The 21,741-nt window shown below is 42.3% G+C and overlaps 1 protein-coding gene across 1 annotated transcript in view; it reads right to left on the bottom strand.

The window, feature by feature from the left end:
• The window catches only part of LOC137620654 (uncharacterized), a 452,540-nt gene that overhangs the window by 239,149 nt on the left and 191,650 nt on the right, over positions 1-21,741 (bottom strand). The window contains exon 11 of the mRNA XM_068350990.1: positions 10,864-10,960. Coding sequence (XP_068207091.1) covers positions 10,864-10,960 — 97 coding nt within the window. The remainder of the gene's footprint in view (positions 1-10,863; positions 10,961-21,741) is intronic.

Genomic DNA, 21,741 nt, shown 5'->3' with positions numbered 1-21,741 from the left:
TGGTCCATCTCTGAAGTAGACCAAAAAATCTTGGTCTTTCTCATGGCCGACCGACGAGGAGCATCTACGAGGCTTGAGAAATCTCCCTGGGCAGAGGCAGGAATCCCCAAGCCGAGAACTTCTCCTGTCTCGTACCAGATGCTTGACCTCGAAGCCAGTCTAGCTGGAGGAAAGGGAAAAGCCATCTTTCCTAAGGCCTTCTTAGACTGTAACCAGTCACCCATCAATTTAAGAGCTCTCTTAGACGAGCGAGACAATACCATCTTAGTAAAGCGGGCTTTCTAAGAGGCTTTCCGGGAGTAAACTCAGACGGAGACGAGCGCGAAGCTATCGGCACAAAAAAGGCTGAAAACTCTTCCGTAAAAACTTTCATTAGTTTTTTAAGATCGGCAGAATGACGGAAAGAAACAGAGTCCTCGTCTTCTGAAACGTCATCGAACTCCATAGGAGAAAGCTGGCCTTCTACTTCCTTCTCTTGCAACGTTCCTTCGGGAGCAGTAGGGTTAAGAGCAGTTTCTATTTCAGAAAAATCCTGAGTGCCAACCGCAATAGAAATAGGCTCATTGCGAATAGTATCAGGCGGCAGAGTTGTGTGCGGCTCATCCGAACACTCGCGATCAGCTCGATCGGAGACAAGAAGTTCCTGTACATGAACTGTATCGATGTCTTGAAAAGAATGAGCCTCCTCATCATAATCCCAACTAAAATCCGAAAAATGACAAGGGATAGGACGTTCAGAATCACATTCAGAAACACGCTTGCCGTCAACTTCTGACAAGCGTTCGGTACTACGAACCGCTTGTTTTTCAGCGACTCATTCAACTGTAATCCTTCCGGAAACACGACCTGAAGGACGCTCTCTAAAATAATTGGCGGAGAGAGAAACTTCCTGAATTATAGGACGTTTGGCAGCCTGCTTATAAGGACGTTTGGTAGCCTGTTTGCAAGGACGTTCGGTAGCCTGTTTGCAAGGACGTTCGGCAGCCTGTTCCGAAGGAGGATCGGTAGCCTGTTCCATAGGAAGTCCAGGATCCTGAATCGAAGGACGTTCGAAAGACTTATCCAAAAAACGAACGTAAGCCTGTTTAACAGGACGTTCGGTAACCCGTTTGCAAGGACAATCAATAACCTGTTTAACAGGACGTCCGACGTCTTTCTTAGAAGAACGTACGAGCAAATTGTCTGAAGGCAGGAACTCCTTACTCTTGAAAGAACGTTCGCGTTCAATAAAAGAACTGTGGACTGCGGACTTAGGAGAACGATCACGATCACTCCCTAAAGGACGTTCGTAGCGGCTAGCAGGAAGCTTAGATCCCCCATTACGAGGGCGTTCGGGAACATGTCCTAGTTTGCTGCTACGATCACGACCACTGATATGAGATTTGTCGCTACGCTAGTATGATTGCATAAAGGACCAGAGCCTGCTTTGCATGTCTTGAAGAATTACAAAGTTAGGATCCGAACGTTGTGAAATCGGTGATGAAATCACAACGTTCTCCTCATCACTAAACGGAACAGAGCGCCTAGAAGGCGAAAACCAGTCTGAAGGCTGCTTGGGAGCTTGGAATGAGGTAAAGCCTGGTCCCAAGTGCACAGAAGGATCCTTGGAAACGTCCAGCGTTCTAAAAAGACGTTTTCTGGGTTCCGAGCTGTGCCGCCCAGTGAAATGCTCCTTTAGCACCATTTCTAAGGTATATAACTGCTATATATTACCAGAGAAAAAATTGCATAGGAATGCCAGGTTGAACCCAGCTCGCTCACCTATATAAGGTGTCGATATAATACTGGGGCGTGATAATTCACAACCAGAGGTCTCGCACCATTTAGATATCTCCTCTTCAAAATCCCCGCCACAGTGAGGTGCCGATCAACACTACTACCACTAACCTAACCCACGCCAGTAACGTCACTCCTTTATAGCACATCTTCTATGAACATTTGTATATTTTTCTCTTCAGTTTTTTCGTTCATATCTCATTTCTTTGTGCCGATGGCGGATTCCCTGGTCTCCCCATCTAAGTACCAGATCTATGAGTTTTGAGCTTTTGGGGGTAGCATTGCCATTAATTTTAATTTTATTCGAGGTTTTATTTTTCCTCTTGTCAGACCGCTTGCGGCTCCCTTGCTGGCTTGCTACCGCCTTCGCTCGTTCTTAACGTATTACAATTGGTCTTCCATACCGATTGTTTTTCGCTTCGAACCTTATTTTGGAGGTTTTTCTCACAGATTACACCTCATCATTGTGCTTTGGATATTATTTTGATGTTTTGATGATATACTACGTATCATAGTTTTGAACTCAGTTGACAAGCCTGCCTTCGGGCACAGTCTAGTTGGTTTCGCTACCGCATTAAGTGTTTATATTATTATATTATTGATATTATATATTGATCTTATTAATAATTATTGCGATTACCATCTAGTCTAGTTATCGCTTAGTTTGAGTGGGACTCTCGCGGGGCAGTTGTTATTTTATTTGTTTCCTACCATTCGGCTCTACCCGAGGTAGAAGTTATGTTGGTATCCCTGTCCAGCGCGACTCCTCCCGCTCTGGAGGGCTACCAGCTATTATCCCCCTGCCTTTCTCTTGCGTCCTTCTCTTACTAATTTTATTTTAAGTCACGCATGCCTAAGAACCAGTTCAATGTGTAACATCATTTAACATTATTGTACATTATTTTACACTATTTTATTGCTCATTCCTTTTATGATCATTCCGTTTTCCTTATGTGGTTCCATCGGTCAGGTTGGTACTCCTGTCCTCCCTCATGTCCACGTGATCGCCTCCTGCCCCCTCATTGGTTAGTTCTCGTTGCCTCCTCCCACCCCCAACCCTACATTATCCCCAATTCAGGGATTCCTTTCGTCTCTCATGTTGCGTGAGCGGTTTGGCATTACAGATCGAGTCCTCTCGTACCTCACACCATCCCTTCCTGGGATACCTTATGACTCACTAATTGGTACCGAGAACATCCACTGGGATTTCAGTCTAGTACATTCATTCTCATGCCTTGTCGTAGCCTTTTTTTCCCGCTACTCTGATTGGCCATCGGTCGGCGGGGGGAACTCAGTTGTGTATTGGTTATGTTTCATTATGTACTGTATTATTTTAGTTTCTACTATAATGTAGAAATTTTTGTTCGTGGGGTATCACGGAAGAGCGGATATTTGTTGTTATATCATTTATTGTCGGTGTTCGTTTGGGTTCTTGTGGCTGGTGGGGAGTCATTGAACCCCTTCCTCCCTCCCCTTTCGACTCCCCCTACCCCGGTAGGCATGTTACGACCCCCGGGTCTCTCATAGTTGTCTCCCCGGAGCCAACAGGTAGCATGTTATTATAACATGTTATTATAACATTTTTATCCTATACTTCCCCAGTAATGACGGGATAGTATATCTCCTACTATGACAATATTATTTCATTGAATGATCATATCTCATTACGGAATTGTTTAACAGGGAACATGTTATTATAAGGTAGCATGTTATTATAAACCCTTTTTTATTATATACCTCCCCTGTAGTGACGGGATAGTACATTCCTCGCTATGACAATATTATTTCATTGATAATCTTAACTTGTTACGGAATTGTTTCAACAATGTCAGTTAATTTTTGATAAATTTTCCCCCAGTTACTAAACCGGTCCTAGAGTTTGTTCATAGCCTTTTGTCCCGGTTTCATATCGGTCTATTTAAGAATTCGGAACACCCGGATCTTTTTAGGTTACTAACCTATTATGGGATACACATGTATCTATCTGTATTTTATTCTATACTTCCCAAGTAGTGACGGGATAGTATATTTCTTGCTATGACAATATTATTTCATTGATAATCTTAACTTATTACGGAATTGTTTTAACAAAGTCAGTTAATTTATTTTAAGTTTTTCCCCGGTTACTATACCGGTCCGAAATTTTGTTCATAGCCTCAGCCGCAGCTGCTGCTTCCTCTCTTGGGTCAAGAGCGAAGCCCGGCCTGAAACCTACGACCCCGGAGGCTCCCTTCGATCCGGCAGCTCTTTCAAGATTGATGCAATGGCATCTCGTGGCATGGTTGGTTTCGACCTGACCTTTCATTAGAAGGGGCCAGCGTTCCATCCCAGTATGTATGTATGTATGTATGTGTATATATATATATATATATATATATATATATATATATATATATATATATATATATATATATATATATATATATATATATATATATATATATATATATAGGGTTCCTTTGTTAGCACCCTCACTGAGAGAGTGCTAAACCAGATAGCATCGTACAGGGTCTCATTCGTTATAGGCTACCTCAGCAGCACCAATATATCATCCCGGATGCCTCTAAGCTCCCAGAATTCGTCGAAAGCAATCCGTGGAAGGTGGCCTTGCACTCTCCCTTCAAAGATGGTATGTTAACCATCGAAAGGTTTTGGCAACCGACCTGTAGAGGATTTTGAATTCTACCCGCCGGGTCTACAGTTCCCTTTCTCTGGTTTCGCACGCCTTACCGAGGAGACACTCGTAAGGTTTGACAAGGTCCCCAAAGAAACCGAAATTTACCCGAAGGGGCAGGCTCAGTCCACCTGGGTCCGGCCCTTAAACGAGTGGGAGTGTGTTAACACAACGTTAACACCTCACAAGAGCTTCTACACGATGTTTGTAGTGGATGAGTAAACCCCTACTCCGTGTGTCATTAAGATAGTGGACCTTGCTCAGCAGGCAATAAACGAGGACAAGCTGTTACCGCAACTGAAGTAAACGGATCCGACTTCCCTCCTGTTCCCGGGGGATCACGATTGCTGGACTAACGCCCCCAGCGACCTTCACGTCGGGTAAATTAAGAGCTGACTGTGCTTCCATTCAGTTCAGTGAGCGACTACCCAGGCTTCCGGAATCCCTGATATGCCTCGAGTTTGAAGCCTGTATGCGCCTGAGTAGATCTATCAACTCTGCTACAATGGCAGAAAAGACCTCTTTAATGTATGAAGAGGAACCATCTTCTAAGGTCTTGACGAAGTCATTATTTCAAACCTTACTGTCTGATTCCTACCACTTCTTTGCGGCCAGACGTCGTTGCTGTAGGCATGTCTTGTCTGAGACCACTATCAGACATGAGCCTAACAAGCTCATTAAAGCCCCAGTCTGGGGCCCTGACTTATTCCCTGAAGATTTAGTCAACAATATCCTCAGCGAAGCTGCTAGGGTCAATCAGAGCCTCAAGGTTCAGTGGGGCTTAGTCCCCAAGCGCAAGTTCGAAACCGGTCAGCAACTAATCTCGAGGTAGAAAGAGTCTGAGACCTTTCCATTCCTTCCAAACCGGCAGTCCCAACAGGTGGCTCAGACCATCCCGGTGGCACAAGGGAGTTAACCTTTCACTTTGAAAGGTCAACCCCAACAGCAATACGTGCTAGTTTCTCAGTCCAAAGTAGCAACTACCTCCTATGCTACTTCCCCAGCCCTTAACCCCACCTTTGAAACTCAGGGTGCTTTCCAGGGTTACCAGCGCGCTAGCTCGAGTGGAACCTTTCGCAACAGCTACTCTCGAGACCGAGAATTTCGCGGAGGCCGAGGAGGTAAATCCGCAGCAACTCACTGGGAGTTCTCGGGTAGGGGGAAGAATTTACATCTTTCGGAACCGTTGAACGTTCAACATTTGGGCTTTCAGCATAATTTCCAAAGGTCTGGGGTGGAGTTGGATAGAAAGGCCCTCTCCACCAACCAGTTTTCATCAACATCCAACAGTAGAGCTAGTCTTATATGGAAACGATCTATTGCAAAAGAAGGCAATAAAGGAAGTAAATCGCTTGTAATTTCAGGGTCGCTTGTTCAGCGTGCCAAAGAAAGACTCAGAATAGCGAAGAGTAATCCTAGACCTGTCACTTCTGAATTCTTACATTTAATGCGACAAGTTTCACAGGCTGACCGTCTCTTAGGTGGGGACCTTGCTTCTCTGTGGGGCCGTCAACTCCTCTATGGATCTTGCAGACGTTTGCTATCATGTTACGATAGCAAGGCATTTTCATCCGTTTCTAGGCTTCAACTAGGCAAGAACTGCCTCACAGCAACTACAGAGTGATAATCTCTTACAACAGTTTTGGTTCCAAATCAACTTCGAGAAATCTCGCCTGGTCCTGAAGACAAGTTTCAATGACTAGGATTCAATGGGTTCTATGCTCCCACACTCTCTGTCTCCCAACAGCCAAGAGGAACGATATAGCAAAACACAATACAGTGAACCCTCGTTTATCGCGGTAGATAGGTTCCAGTCGCGGCCGCGATAGGTGAAAATCCGCGAAGTAGTGACACCATATTTACCTATTTATTCAACATGTATATTCAGACTTTTAAAACCTTCCCTTGTACATAGTACTGTTAACAAACTACCCTTTAATGTACAGAACACTTAATGCATGTACTACAGTACCCTAAACTAAAACAGGCACAAATATTAAAGGTGATTTTATATCATGCATTTCCTAAACATGCTAAAAAGCACGATAAAAAATGGCAACCAATGTTTTGTTTACATTTATCTCTGATCATAATGTAGAAACAAACTGGAGGTAGAGCTTTGCTTATTACCCAGACATATTTCCCATACTTTTCCCTTAGAACTACATCACATCTTCCTACTTTAGATATATATATATATATATATATATATATATATATATATATATATATATATATATATATATATATATATATATATATATATATATATATATATATATATATATATATATATATATATGTATACACATATACATACCTACATATATACATAAATACATGCATACATATATATATATATATATTACTGTATATACAGTATATGGGTTATGGAAAAAATCCGCGAAGTGGTGAATCCGCGATGGTCGAACCGCGAAGTAGCGAGGGTTCACTGTATGTTTTCTCAAAGACAAATTGTCTTCCAGGAGAAATCAAGAGAGAATCCTGGGTGCCCTCCAGTTTGCCTCAGTAACAGATATACTACTGAAGGCCAGACTAAAAGATATAAGCCGAGTATGGCGTTCCAGGGCAAACGAGTAATATCGAGACAAAGGGCTCGACTCCAACCAATTCTGAAGAATAGACTTCAACCATGGACAAAGGTCAAAATCTAGCAAATCTGCTTCCTTACAATATCCACCCCCAAGCTGGTCATTCACACAGATGCCTCCTTAACAGGCTGGGGGGGGGGGGATACTCTCAGTACAAGAAAGTCCAGGGACTATGGTCGACAATATTCCGCCAACTTCATATCAATGTCTTAAAGGCCATGGCGTTATTTTTTACCTTAAGCACCGGCTCCAGCCAAACAACCAACATATCAGGTTTGTTCAAGATAGCTAGTGGGGGATGCACTTTCGAGGACAACTCCGCTGGAGTCGGAGTGGTCACTAGACCCAAAGTCCTTCAGATGGATTCTTTCTCAGGTTCCGGATCTCCAGATAGATCTGTTTGCAACAGAGTCCAACCACAATCTAGAGTGCTACGTAGCCCCCAACCCGGATCCTCGGGCTTACGCCACAGACACAATGTCATTAGTCTGGAACACCTGGGAGAGAATTTTCTCTAGTAACCACCATCTGGCCCAAGAACAATTTGTTTCCCCTTCTGGTGGAACTGGGTCTCCACCTCGACAGATCCCCAATCCAATACTAACACAAGTAGTACAACTCGCAGTGTGTTAGCTTCCTCAAATTTCAGAATGCCCTAACTTTATGGACTATGAAATTTGTAGCTCAAAAGGTGCAGATATTGATCCTCAAATACGCTATTTTTAGAATCATATAAGAAGGAATCCACCCTTTGACAGTATGATTCGGCTGTTATGAAACTTGCAAGTTTTTAAGGGACTCAAAGGTTGAGACGATGGCTATGAATCTGACAGTAACCTTCTTCAGAATTTGATTTGAATCAGGCTTAGCGGCTTGTACTATTACCACAATTAAGTCAGCCTTGAAGAAGATTTTACAATTGGTTTTAATATTGACCTTACAGATTCATACTTCTCATCTATCCCGAGAACCTGCGCCAGATTGAAACCATCAACTCACCTAGCTCAGTTTCCTGGTTTCTGAATGACGTACTTAAGTTGGCTTCAGACACTCTTAACGAGACTTGTCATTATATTCCATTGTTTAAGAAATCCTTGTTCTTAATGAACCTGACTTCTGGTGCCAGAATATCAGAACTTTCAGCCTTGTCTAGAGATCCAGGTCATATGAAATTTCTCTCGTCAGGGGTAGTACTCCTTTCCCCTGACAAAAGATTTTTAGTGAAAATGAGGACCCCAGGACAGACGGTTCCCCTGGAAGATTGTCCCACTTCCACAGGACCCATATTTATGTCCAGTAAACACTCTGGAAGCCTACTTAAACATATCTTCCATTCAGTCCTCAGGGCCCTTATCCATTAGAGAAGATGGAAGAACCATCATCCTGAAAGGAATCAGACAGCAGATTCTGTATTTCATTAACGGGCTACCTAGAATCATTCCCACATCACTCCCTCACGTCCATGATATATGAGCTGTAGCTACCTCAGTTGATTACTATGAACTTCGCTGGACTTACAGGCTAGAAGTCTCCAACAGTATTTAAACGACTGTTTAAAACCTCTGGAAGCCTTATATTTGCTACAGTGGCAGCAGGGAATGTGATTCCTCCTGAACATAGTTAATCTTAATCAACTATGTCTTGCTATAATCTTACCTGTTATTTTGGATTTTATTTTACTTCCTCAGGTTTTGTTCCAAGTTTTGGGACCATTTCTCTTGTACAATTTCACTGAGCGGCACAGCTCGGAGCCCAGAAAAGGGATTTTGACGAAGGATAAATCTATTTCTGGGCGAGAGACTTGTGCCGCCCAGTGAACCCTCCCTTGACTTCCCTCCCAACATGGGCCCCAAACCTTGGGTGCTATGAGGAGTGACGTCACTGGCGTGGGTTAGGTTAGTGGTAGTAGTGTTGATCGGCACCTCGCTGCGGCGGGGATTTTGAAGAGAAGATATCTAAATGGTGCGAGACCTCTGGTTGTGAATTATCACGCCCCAGTATTATATCGACACCTTATATAGGTGAGCGAGCTGGGTTCAACCTGGCATTCCTATGCAATTTTTTCTCTGGTAATATATAGCAGTTATATACCTTAGAAATGGTGCTAAAGGAGCATTTCACTGGGCGGCACAGGTCTCTCGCCCAGAAATAGATTTTTCCTTCGTTAAAATCCCTTTTATCGGGGGACTTTCAAAAGGCTCTGGAGTATCCCAGCGACTACATCCAGGTTTTGAATTAGCATGACGTCGCTAGAGCTTATCATAGGACCTCTTAAGAGGTCTGGAAGCGAGCTTCCAGCCTCTTCTAGGCAAGGGGTCATCCGAAGACGACAAAAAACACTTAACCTCCCCTTTTCAATGGTGAGGGCAAACGTCCTGGGAGGCGCCCACAGGTACGTTCGAGGGGACGTCTGCTCGTTTGTTAAAGCCTCTCGTCTCCTTTCACCTTTCGACATTCCTTCTCCCAGGGGTTGGGGAGCTTGGAAGAGGTCTAGGACTAGGAGGACGACAGACACGAGCAGGCGCACCCTCCACTGCACTTGCACTTTCACCTTTTAATAGTTGCACATCGGGCATCAACTGTGTCCTGTCCGCAGCCAAAGATTTAACTTTAGCACCGAGAGCTTGAATTGCCACTAACATATCTTTCAGTGGAGGTTCATTAGCAATTGCAATAGTGGGATCGGGATCTACCACTATTGGTGAAGGAATAGTATTAATGACATGGGAAGAGGAAATATCTCTAGATGAGCGAGAAGAACTACACCTCAATCTATCCCTTTTGAGTTTACGTCTGTATCTATCAAACTCAATCCATTCATGCTCTGACAGCAAAACACATTCATCGCAGCGATCACCTAAATTACACTCTTTACCTCTACATGTAACACAGAGAGAATGGGGGTCAAGAAAGGCTTTAGTCATAAGGGTCTTACACCCACTAGTCACACAAAACCTAAAAGTTATAGGGGGGGTGGCCATTTTGAAATTTTAAGAGAATTCAGACAAGCAAAGGTCAAAAATCATCTAATCCAAACAAAGTCAAGAAATATCCAAAGCAAGATAAAAAACAAGCGGGAGTCAATGACCAAAGATTTGTACTTCACCAAAAAACGATCAGTAATGACGGAGTAGAATTCACATGTTGCCGCTAGCGACGGCAGGGAATATATGAGGGTCCCTGGAATGGTTCCCAGGTACCTCGCTAGGGTGCAGAGGTGGTACACCTGGCTATCCAACTGGCGGTTGGCACGAGTTTCGAATTTTCTGCCGTTGACGTCGGGGATGTAAGCTATATATATATAACTACCGGGTAAGTCTTGTGTTTAAAAAGTCAGACTTAATACATCAAGGACAGAAATTCTAGTTTTCTTCTGTGGCTAAAAGTGTCCACTTTACCAAAGAAATACGCATCACATTGTTTTGTAAATGTAAAAGATATAAAGTTTACAATATGATATATCTCTTATACTTCACTTTATATAGGAATTTTTAGTACTTTATATTGTAAATTATTCTATTTTGTATTACAATGCTGTATATCTATTAACTAATGTTATTAAAATTTGGTTAATTCTTGTTTTAGATCAGTGAAATTTCCAGACAATGTGTTATATGTATATGAAAAAATACACAACTTTTTTAACAACAAACAACATTCTTCTAAATGTAAATGAAAATATAAACAAAGAGAATACCATACACCAAATGGATGCAAAATCCATTAAATGTGACCATTGCATTGGCATCAGGTCAATATGAATACGAAAATAAATACTGGTAGACTACTGCAATAAGTTACCTGTCAGATGCTTCAAAGAATGAAGATGCTGGTGATGTTGAGAAATAGTAATACCGATCTAGTTGATTTGAAACAACGAAGGGAGGAATAGGCTTCACTGTAAATATAAGGTACATGAACTTCACAATTATACACAAAAATAAAAGATTTACAATGACAATGTTGCTTGAAAAAGAGAACTTTTAATTACTATATTGTACTGTATTGGTTCTGATATAAATATACTGTAAGGACGATGTTTAAATAGGATACTGTATCAACTAAAAAATTGAGTTGTAACAAGAATTATATTACTTCATGATTAAATTACAATAAAAATGTATACAAACTAACATTTTTCCAGGTTTTCTTGTGAGTATTTTTTTTTTTAATCCACAATTCTCTAGACTTTCACCCCTCTGTTATCCATCTACTTTCTCAATCAAAACAAATAAAATAAACTAAAAATTGCCAAAAAAAAAAAATTAACTATGTCAAAACTTTCCAAAGTTTGACTCCTACCATACCAATCATTCTCTTTCCCTAGCACTCCCCTACCCATACGTGTGGTTAGGGCCTCAGGATACTCCCGACCTGACTGAATGCATGGGTTACTTGTTCTAGCAAGTCATTTTGCCATAGTCAACTTTTGCAATTGCATGTGCTGTACTTCATTAGCCTCATATGTATTTTGTGTTCTCTTATGTTTGTTTTGTTGTGTTGATACCTGTAAATGAAGTATTATTAGAACATACAGTAATGCAATAATACAGTTTATGGAAAATACCGAAAATGTGGAACCTTACCTTTGGAGTGAGGCGATGTCCAAAAGTGAAAGGGGCGGAAGAGGAGGATAAGCAGCAGAAAATATTAACAAATGTCAGAAAACATAAACTCTTGAACTTTATGACTTTGAGAAAAACTTAAAATAAAATTTCTTTTTTTTTTTACTTATATAATTTTTTCTTTATTTTTCTTTACATGTTGTACTATCTAAATTCCAAAAATTTCTTCATCTCTTCTGCTTTTCTGTTTTTTTTTTTTTTTTCAAATCACTTTGAGCTTCCTCTTGGCCAACTACTGGCCTTTTTAAAAAATAGCTATCCAAGGAAACTTGTTTCTGCCTGCTCTTTGAGATGTTCAGGAAATGACAGACTAGAGTCATTAAGCAGCACAACCAGACATCTGTGAAAGCCTTTTCAGATTGTCTTTTTTACAAAAGTTTGCACCATATAAAAAGCAGCTACAGCCCATCTATTTCTGTCATTGTCATAGGGTCTTCCCCCTCCTTGTTGCTAGAGAACCGTTCTTGAATGACGTTCAGTTGCATGGCCACCAACTCCTTTACGTCATCTATCGTAAGCTCCTCTTGGTGCTCCTCGAGAAGCTCATTAATGTCGTCCTCATCACGACCAGCCCCATGGACCTCCCGAGTGTAACGATCTTCTTCCAAAATTCATGCAGGGTGAGGCTTTTGTTATCGGTGATTTTGAAACGTCTCCTGAAAAGATGTTACGTATAGAACTTTTTAAAGATGGAAATAACTTGCTGGTCTATGGGCTGGAGATAGAGCACCTTCATGAAGGAATACTCCAATAGGATATCTTCCTCGAGGCCAGGAGGGTGAGCAGGAGCATTATCTAACACCAGAAGAGATTTCAGAGGGAGGCACTTCTCTTCCAAATATTTGTTACTCACCCGGTTTACATAAGACTTGTTACCCAGGCTTTCGCATCAGCCCTCCGCATCACCGGGAGCTTCTCCTTTGGCTCTCTTTGGCTGTTGAAGGCTCGAGGAGTCTCCAAGTGATAAACCAATAGGGGGCATCACCTTACAATCCCCACTGGTGTTTACACAGAATGCAAAGGTAAGCTCGTCCTTCACAGGCTTATGCCTGAGTAGCTTTTTCTCTTCTGGCATGATGTAGTTCCGAACAGGCAACTTTTTCCAGAAAAGCCAAGTTTTGTCACAGTTGAAGACTTGCTTGGGACTGTAGCCTTCCTGGAGTGTTAACTTGTCAAATTTCTTAACCATTCCCAAGAAGTCTTGAACTCTGGGGTGACGGCTTCAATGTCTTTTCCCCTGTATCATCATCTGCCTGAGCACGCAAGAGATCACCGAAAATGTGGAAAATTGTTGTCTTAGTGATCATGTCTCCAGAGATTTTCTTATCCTTAATCCAAAGGTGAAGCAGTCTCTCCATCTCATCATGGACATGGCTCCTCTTACAGTAGAAGGTGTTGCTGCTTTGATAGCTTCCTTCTGTTTAGGGATGGTGCCTATCGTCAACGGATTTCGGCCATAATCCTTAGAGATCACACATGACCGCATGCCAATAATGTATGAGTTGAATAATGCAACACAATACAGAACAGTAACTAAAAGCATGAAACTGTAATCACCAAGACGAATTCAATGTGAACAATAGCACTGCCAAAATGAAATGGTCGCGGAACTCTGATACGTAGATGCATGATGGGATAAATGCCGACTAATAAAAGAGCAGGGTTTTATGGCGGTAACTAGCACTACAGTAGGGAAATAACTAATGGGAGCGCAGGAGGATGGTGGCGAGTTTACAGTTTGTTGGCACATGAATTTTAAAATCTTTCTTGGCGGCCGGCCGGCCGGCAAAAAAATCTTTGCATCTCGTTTCGCATCATGAATTTTTTGTTTGCAGAAACTCTCATATAAAGAGGTATCACTGTAGTCATAATTAAATTCTTGATCCCTTATCATATTAATGAGCTTTAGATTCTTAATATTCCTTTAGATCAATCTTTCCTATTTTGGGGTGCCATCAGCTTAGCTCCCTCTTTCTTAAACTGATAATTTACCTTTATTAGAATTTTTTCCTTTAAATTATTTTTATTAATACAAACTTGTATGATCTTTAACTAAAGTGTCCACCTCCCAAGCGAGCGGTAGCAGTTCAGAGTAAACAAGAAGTGAGGCTATGGATCACAGGGGAACTGCGATAACTAGATATTCATGCACCAACATGACAAATTTGAAAGTAATTTGTATTTTTCGTGACGATGCAAAGCTGTACTATTTACAGGGGATATTACTTTTGGCGAAACTGAAAGACAAGCCATTTTAGCGAGGGTTAACTACCCACCCTGTAGTGCCACAAGACACAAAACATTTATGCAAGTTAAATCATGTATGTAAGTGTTAGTAGTATACAAAATTCTAATGAAGGTACAAAGACGTTGCTTTGTGACATCGATACCCTGAATTGCTTAACCGACTTTAACCAAGAGTTGTGTATGGTTGGCACCATTATTGTTTTCTGTCATATTGCTGAATAATATTTACTTCAGATTTACGAAGGAGGGCATAGCAACTGGAGCAGTTAGCCAATGGCAGCCAGCCACCCCCAGAACAGGACACCCCAGGTACCACCAACCCACCAGGCAAGCCTTAAGGAGATTCAAATCCAAGAACAAGTCAGTTTGTAACGATATTCCCTGAAGACATAGACCGAACCTGGCCTCATCGGGTTTTATCATGTCTATGTAATCTCGCCCATTATTACTTTTTTGCACTTTCTCTCTGTGTTTACTCTCTGTTGCCAGCCCCGAGTGGATGAATTACTGTAAAATTAACTATGTAATTAAGACAAGCAATTACAAGATTTAACCATTTCTTATGATGTACAGTGGAACCTCTACATACGATTGTCCTAACGTACGAATTTTCCTACATACGAAGTAAAATTCAACCAAATTTCTGTCTCGACACCCTAAGTAATGCTCCAATATCCGATGTAGATCTTGTTTACGCCGGTAGATGGCAGCACGTAAGAGGGACGCCAATGAGCGTCGAGTGCTCTGTTCCTGTTCTTGTGTGTATCTTGTGGTTGTCCTCTGTTTGGTCTGTTATTAACAGTGCTTATTTTCTTCCTTTTCTCACATTTCCTTTTTGATTTTACCAATAATCATGGTACCTAAGAAGCTAGGTTTCAGTACAGATAGTGGTGAGAAAAGGAAGAAGGCAATTCTTTCATTAGAATTGAAGCAAGAAATTATACAAAAACATGAGAGAAGTGTGCATGTGAGTGATATGGCTAAACAATATGGCCGAAATAGGCCTATGATCTCAACGATCATCAAGCCGAAGGCAGCCATGAAAGCAGATAAACCATCGAAGGGGATCACCATTATTACAAGGCATCGTAGCAATACCCAGGAAAAGATAGAATGCCTTTTGTTGATAGCGATAAAGGACAAAGAGATTATTCGCAACAATCATTTTTGAGAAGGGCCAGTGTGATGAACAGAAAGAAAGGAAAAAGTAAAGCAAAGAAAACCAAGATAGCATTAACATGCTCTTTTAAAAAAGTCTTCTCTCTTTTTCTGTTTCTCTCTAAACATAGCATTAACATATTCTTTAAATAAAATCTCTCTCTCTCTCTCTCTCGTTCTTCTTCGCTGTTATAGTGTTAGAGACGTCTATTATTTTTTTCCGAGAGAGAGAGAGAGAGATTAAACAAAAATGTGTTTACAGTACATATGATTTTTAAGAGCGTCAAAGAGTTGAAAAACAATTAAATGTAACTAAGAAAGTAATAACAGCTAATCTGAATTCCTTTATTAACTAAAACAAATACAGTGGTACCTCTACATACAAATTTAATCTATTCCACAGCCGACTTTGGATGTAAAAAATGTTCGGATGTTGAAACGAATTTTCCCATAAGAATACATTGAAATAGGATTAATCCATGGTTGAGCCCAAAAACCCATGATAACTCCTTAATAAATTACTATACATAATTACACATGACAATATGCACACTAAATTAGATAATAGACATGTAAAAAAAATAATTATCAAAAAATGATAAATAAGAAACAGGTTTTTAGCGTCACTTTACCTTAGAAAGTCCAGCGCAGGTGTTGTTGGTCTTGCTACGCAGAGAGGAGACGGATGGGCGGCGAGGAGGTAGAGAGGTTAACTACGATAAACATACACTACTGTAACTTATTCTAACTTACACTAAGTGAACTTTAACCTAACTTAGCTTATTTATTCTTTTTATTTTCATATTTTATATTTTTTTTTTAAATTTTCTTTTTTTCTTTATGATGATTAATTTTAATCACTTTCACTCTCTCCACTTAAAATTGATTGAATTTTTTTCTCTTCACTCTGCCGTTTTCTTTGAACAACTTCCATCCTCTTCATCACGAGTTCGCTTCGTAGTTTTTTTAAAGAAGCTATCAATAGAAAGTTGCTTGGTACGGCTTTTCAGAATGTTTCGAAAATGAGTTAGGCAAACATCATCGAACTGCGCAACTACTGTACACGACAAACCTGCAATTTTTTTTGGGTGGTATTTGTCGATGAAGTTGACCACGTCTTGATATTTTCCTAACACCTCTTTTATTTGCGCCGAACCTAACACATGTTCTACCTCCTCGATCCCTTCCTCGTCATCACTCATGTGCTCAGACATAGCATGGAGTTCCTTGAGCTCCTCTGTGGTAAGTTCGTTGTGATGTTCGGCGACGAGTTCCGTGATGTCATCTGCGTCGACCTCCAGACCCATGGACTTGCCAAGGGAGACGATTTCCTCTACGTCTTCCGCTGCACCCACCACGGGATCAGGTTCGGGGTCAAAACCTTCGAAATCTCAGGGAGAAACTGCATCAGGCCACAGCTTCTTCCAGGCAGAATTGAGGGTTCATCGAGTTAATCCCACCCAAGCCTGATCTATAATCTTTAAGCAATGCACGATGTTGAAGTGGCTTTTCCAAAATTCACGCAAAGTTAAGTTTGTGCTTTGCGTGACATCAAAGCACTGCTTGAATAGGTGCTTGGTGTAGAGCTTATTGAAATTCAAGATGACTTGCTGGTCCATGGGCTGGAGGATAGAGGTGGTATTCGGTGGAAGATACAGCACCTTTATGAACTTGAATTCATCGAAGATATCATCTTCAAGTCCGGGGGGGGGGGGGGGGTGAGCGGGTGCATTGTCAAGGCATAGCAGGCACTTTGAAGGCAATTTCTGCTCATGCAAATACTTCTTCACAGAAGGACCGAAAACTTGGTTAACACATTGGACACAGAACTGCCTAGTGACCCAGGCCTTCGAGTTGGATCGCCAGAAAACATGAAGCTGGTCCTTATCCACATTGTGTGCCTTAAAGGCCCTAGGGTTCTCCGAATGGTAAACCAGTAAGGGCTTGACTTTAAATTCCCCGCTAGCGTTGGCACATAGGGCAAGAGTCAACCGATCCTTCATTGGCTTATGCCCAGGCAATTTCTTCTCTTCGGCGGTGATGTAGGTTCGACTGGGCATCTTCTTCCAAAACAGCCCGGTTTCATCACAATTAAACACCTGCTGCTCTACGTAGCCTTCTTCCTGCACGATCCTTTCAAAGCTCTTCACAAAGTCAGCTGCAGCCTTTGTGTCCGCACTAGCAGCCTCTCCGTGGCGAAAAATTGAATGAATCCCGGACCGTTTCTTAAATTTCTCAAACCAGCCACGAGATGCCTTGAAATCGTCGGAGGAAGGTTCAGTTGAACTCTCCCCAGCATCACCCCCAGAGCTCTCCTCCTTCAAGTCCGTGAAGATGGCGTGCGCCTTCTCGCAGATGATGATTTCGGTGATGGTGTCGCCAACAATCTCTCTGTCCTTGATCCAGATTAGCAGAAGTCGTTCCATCTCTTCTATGATAGGGCTACGACGTTTTGAAATGATGGTGATCCCCTTAGAAGGTTTCACTGCTTTAATGGCTTCTTTCTGTTAAAGGATTGTCGAGATCGTCGACATACTACGGCCATATTCTTTTGCAAGTTCACTCACGCGGACGCCACGCTCATGTTTTTCAATAATTTCTTGCTTTACGTCTAAAGAAAGCATTTCCTTCTTCTTTTTCTCACCACTACCACTACCATTTGTAAAACTAAGCCTTTTAGGACCCATGCTTTACGTAAATTACCGTAAAAGGATGCATGTAAAAAATCACGATTAAAACGGTAATAGCAGAACGCACAGCGCACAACCACACGAAGCCGACGAGAACAGAGGACTGACCTAAGCCACGCTAATTGAGGGTCCCTCCGAGGTCGAAGTGCTGCCTTCTATCGGCGGAAATAAAAAACACATCCGGCGCTATGAGTACCACCTACGCGTACGGGTATTGTTTACTTCGGGTGTCGAAAAAACATTCGGGTGTAGAGTAGGAACATGTTCGAATTGTACTTCGCGTGTTGAAAAATTCGGATACAACCGGTACGACGAAAATTGCTTACTTCGTGTGTCGAAATAAAATTTGGGTGTAGAGTAAAAAAATTGCTCGAATTTTACTTCGAATGTTGGAAAATTTGGATGTAGATACGTTCGTATGTAGAGGTTCCACTGTATTGATACAAACACACTCGTGTGCGTATGCACAAACACACACACAGGTGCAAGAATTGCTACGCAGTAAGAGACAGACATTCGGGGAGGAGGTAGAGATGGTGACTGCGATAACGTACCATAACTCGTCACTGAAAGTGATGAAAATTAAAAATCAAAAGAAAAAAAAATGTAAAAAATATGAAATATAAAAATAAAAAAAAAATAAATAAGCTAAGTTAAATTAAAGTTTCCGTAGTGTAAGTTACGGTACGTTATCGCAGTCGCCATCTCTACCTCCTCGCCGATCGTGTGTTTGCGCATACACACACGAGTGTGTTTGTATCAATATTTGTTTTAGTTAATAAAGGAATTCAGATTCGCTGATATTGTTTTTCTGGGCTCAGACCTGTGCCGCCCAGTGAAATGCTCCTTTAACATCATTTCTAAGGTAAAAACTTGCTATGAATTTACCAGAGAAAAAAAATAGTCTAGGAATGCTAGGTTGAACCCAGCTCGCTCACCTAATAAGGTGTCGGTATAATAACTGGGGCGTGATAATTAATCACAACCAGAGGTCTCGTACCATTTAGATATCTCCTCTCAATATCCCTGTACAGCGAGGTGCCGTTCAAGACCTAGCACCGTCTACAACCAACAGTCCCACCCACGCCAGTGACGTCACTCCTTTAATAGGACTCGCGCTAAGAGGTTCACTTATTTCGGTGTGTGCTTTTTCCCGGATTTATCCTAGATTATATCATGATGTCGGAATCTACTGTCACTCCGTCAAAGTTAAGTACCAGATCTATGAGTTTTGAGTTTTTGGAGGTAGCCTTGCCCTTAGTTGTTAATTTATCACAGTTTTTAATTTTCACTGTTCGCAGTCGGGACCGCCATAGCGGCTGGCTACCTCCTCTCTCGTTCTTAACGCCTTACAATTAGTGCTCCATACTGAATGTTTTTTGTTTTGAACCTTTCTGGGTAATTCACGGTTCACATTCCGTGTTATTTTATTTTGTTATGGTATTTCATTATCCTGTTAATTACAATACAGTTGTTATGGTACTACTGTATCACAGTTCGTGTTAGGTTGGCATGCCTGCTCGCTTTCGGGCGCTGCTAGTTTTTTATGTTTCCACGGTATTAAGTTTTCATAAACGATACATTACATTATATTTACGACTAGTAGTTGCTTTAGTTAGAGTGGGACTCTCGCGAGGCAGTTTTTTATATTTTTATGTCGGCACCACCAACTTTGTTATGTTGCGGTCCTTCCCGCGCTGGAAGGTTTGGCTCTCCCTGCCTCTCGTTTGCGTCTTTCTCTTTCTATCTTATTCGCATGCTTTCCTACTCATTATATTTCATACCATATCAATTATATTATATTATATTATATATTATTTTGTCTTTCCGTTTTGATCATTCATATGTCGTCGTTGTTCGACCAGGTTGGTACGCCTGGTCTCTCTGTCCACATGATAGCCTCCCCCCGCCTACATCCCCACTTCAGGGATGCCTCTCGCTCTTCGAGCCTTGGAGTCAGCTGTTTTGTTTAAGCGTTTAAGAGGCTATATGTTATAGTATCCACCGTAGCCGTTTTCTCCCCGCCGCCCCGATTGGCCATCGGTCGGCGGGAGGGATTTCTACTATGGTTTGGGTTCCATGCCTTATATATTCACACATTATTCCTGGATTCTAACTCTCGGTTCCGCACCCCACGGACCTATTATGGGATCCCTCCCTCTATGTGGCGTCCGCACTTCACGGACCCCACTCGATGTTAATAATTTTATCTACAAGATTCCCGTTCATAGCTTCCGGAACTAGTTATTTTGTCGAGTTTTGGTTAAGGTTCTGAGCCCGTCAGTGAGTCTATTACTCCCGGCAACCCTTCCCCTTAGTCCCGCCTACCCTAGTAGGTTAATACGAGCACCGGGCTCTCTCAGTTGTCTCTCCGGAGCCAACGTTTATCCCTAACCATTTGACGATTAATCTTATATATATATATATTTTCTTTTACTCGACTGTTCCCCCTCATATGATCATTGTTACGGATTGACTTATTCTGTTATCTATTGAGCTATTACATATTAAGTGCTTTATCGCCTTACGGCTTAAGATTAGTTACCCACTGCTATAGCGGTGTACATTAGCTCCCGGAGCTCCCGGGCTCCTCTAGCTTTATCGCCCATACGGCTTAAGAATGTGTTACCCACTACTATAACAGTGTAGTTTAAGCTCCCAGAGCCCCCGGGCACCTCTAGCTTTACTGTATCGCCTTTACGGCTTAAGAATGTTTTAAGCTCCCGGAGCCCCCGGGCTCTTCTTGCTTACCTACGGGATACTTATGTATCTTTATTTTACAGACAGTACGCTGTGCGATGACAGCCTGTTCGGCGGCCCTTCACCAACCCTGTGGCCACGACGTTTGTCGGTCACACGCTCACTGTGCTATCCTGGTGGATGGACTGACCGTCTGGCACCCAGACAATTGTGTCGTTTGCTATAAGTTGGCCTCCACGCTCACCTCAGATTCGGTAAGTGGAATTACGGTTAATCTTAGACTTACATTGTCTTAACATCTGTCATTTTTGGTGGCCTTATTTCGAAAAGAGATTCATAAACTTTCTTATTTTATCTCTCTTGTGGAAACCACTTACCTTCAGTAATAATCTATCCTCTTTCAGAGCTCCCAGCCGGCTAAGACCTCAGCCCTGGCGACCCTCAAGGTCTGGATCGGCGGGTTCGCCTGCAATGTAAAGGCGAAACAGCCTTACATTCTCTCGGAGGAATGGTGTTCTCTCATCTACCCCAATGCCAAGACATCGGCTGCAGTCCCCAAGGATGTGGCAGACCCCATTATCGAGAAGATAGAGTCCCTGCTCTTTGCCCCGGGCCAGGAGGAGACAGGCGGGACTATTACTGAAGACGTCGCTACCCTCAACTTAGACATAGAACCAATGGCTCTTGACGAACCAAACATAGGTAGTGAGGTAGGTGAGGCAGGTGGGTCCCGGGCTAAGATTCCTCTCCTTAGCCCGACTTTTTCTTCTACTAATTAAGCTCATTCTTCTTTTCAGGGCTTCCCGGGGACCTCCGGGGCTGATTTCAAGCCCCGCCCAGCTACCCCGAAGGTTTAGGCTCACCGTAAGCCTTTGTTCAAGACACATAAGTCTTCAAAACCCCCGACGTCGGTCAAGACTTCATCCGCTAAAGTCCTCCAAGACTCTGCCGCCGTATCTTCGGCTCCTCAAGGTCCGGTATCCCCGCAGGCACCCATTCCCGCCCCGCCGGAAACCTTCGACCCGAAAGCCTTTTCTAAGGAACTTCTTTCTCAGATTGGGTCCATGATGTCGTCCCTCACCGAGAGGATCTCCAACAATGAGAGCCTGGTGCAAGGCCTCATGCGTTCGGGGCTGCCAAAACAGCAGCAATTCCCCATCCCGCCATTCACCAAAAACATCCCCTGGAAGATCGCTCTGCATTCTCCCTTTACAGATGGCATGCTCACCATTGAGGGTTTTGGCACCCAGCCTGTCGAG

The sequence above is a fragment of the Palaemon carinicauda genome, chromosome 27, assembly GCF_036898095.1.
Source record: "Palaemon carinicauda isolate YSFRI2023 chromosome 27, ASM3689809v2, whole genome shotgun sequence".
NCBI classification, from domain to species: Eukaryota; Metazoa; Arthropoda; class Malacostraca; order Decapoda; family Palaemonidae; genus Palaemon; species Palaemon carinicauda.
Note: the sequence above shows the minus strand (reverse complement) of the source record. Positions and strands in the feature narration are given on the sequence as shown.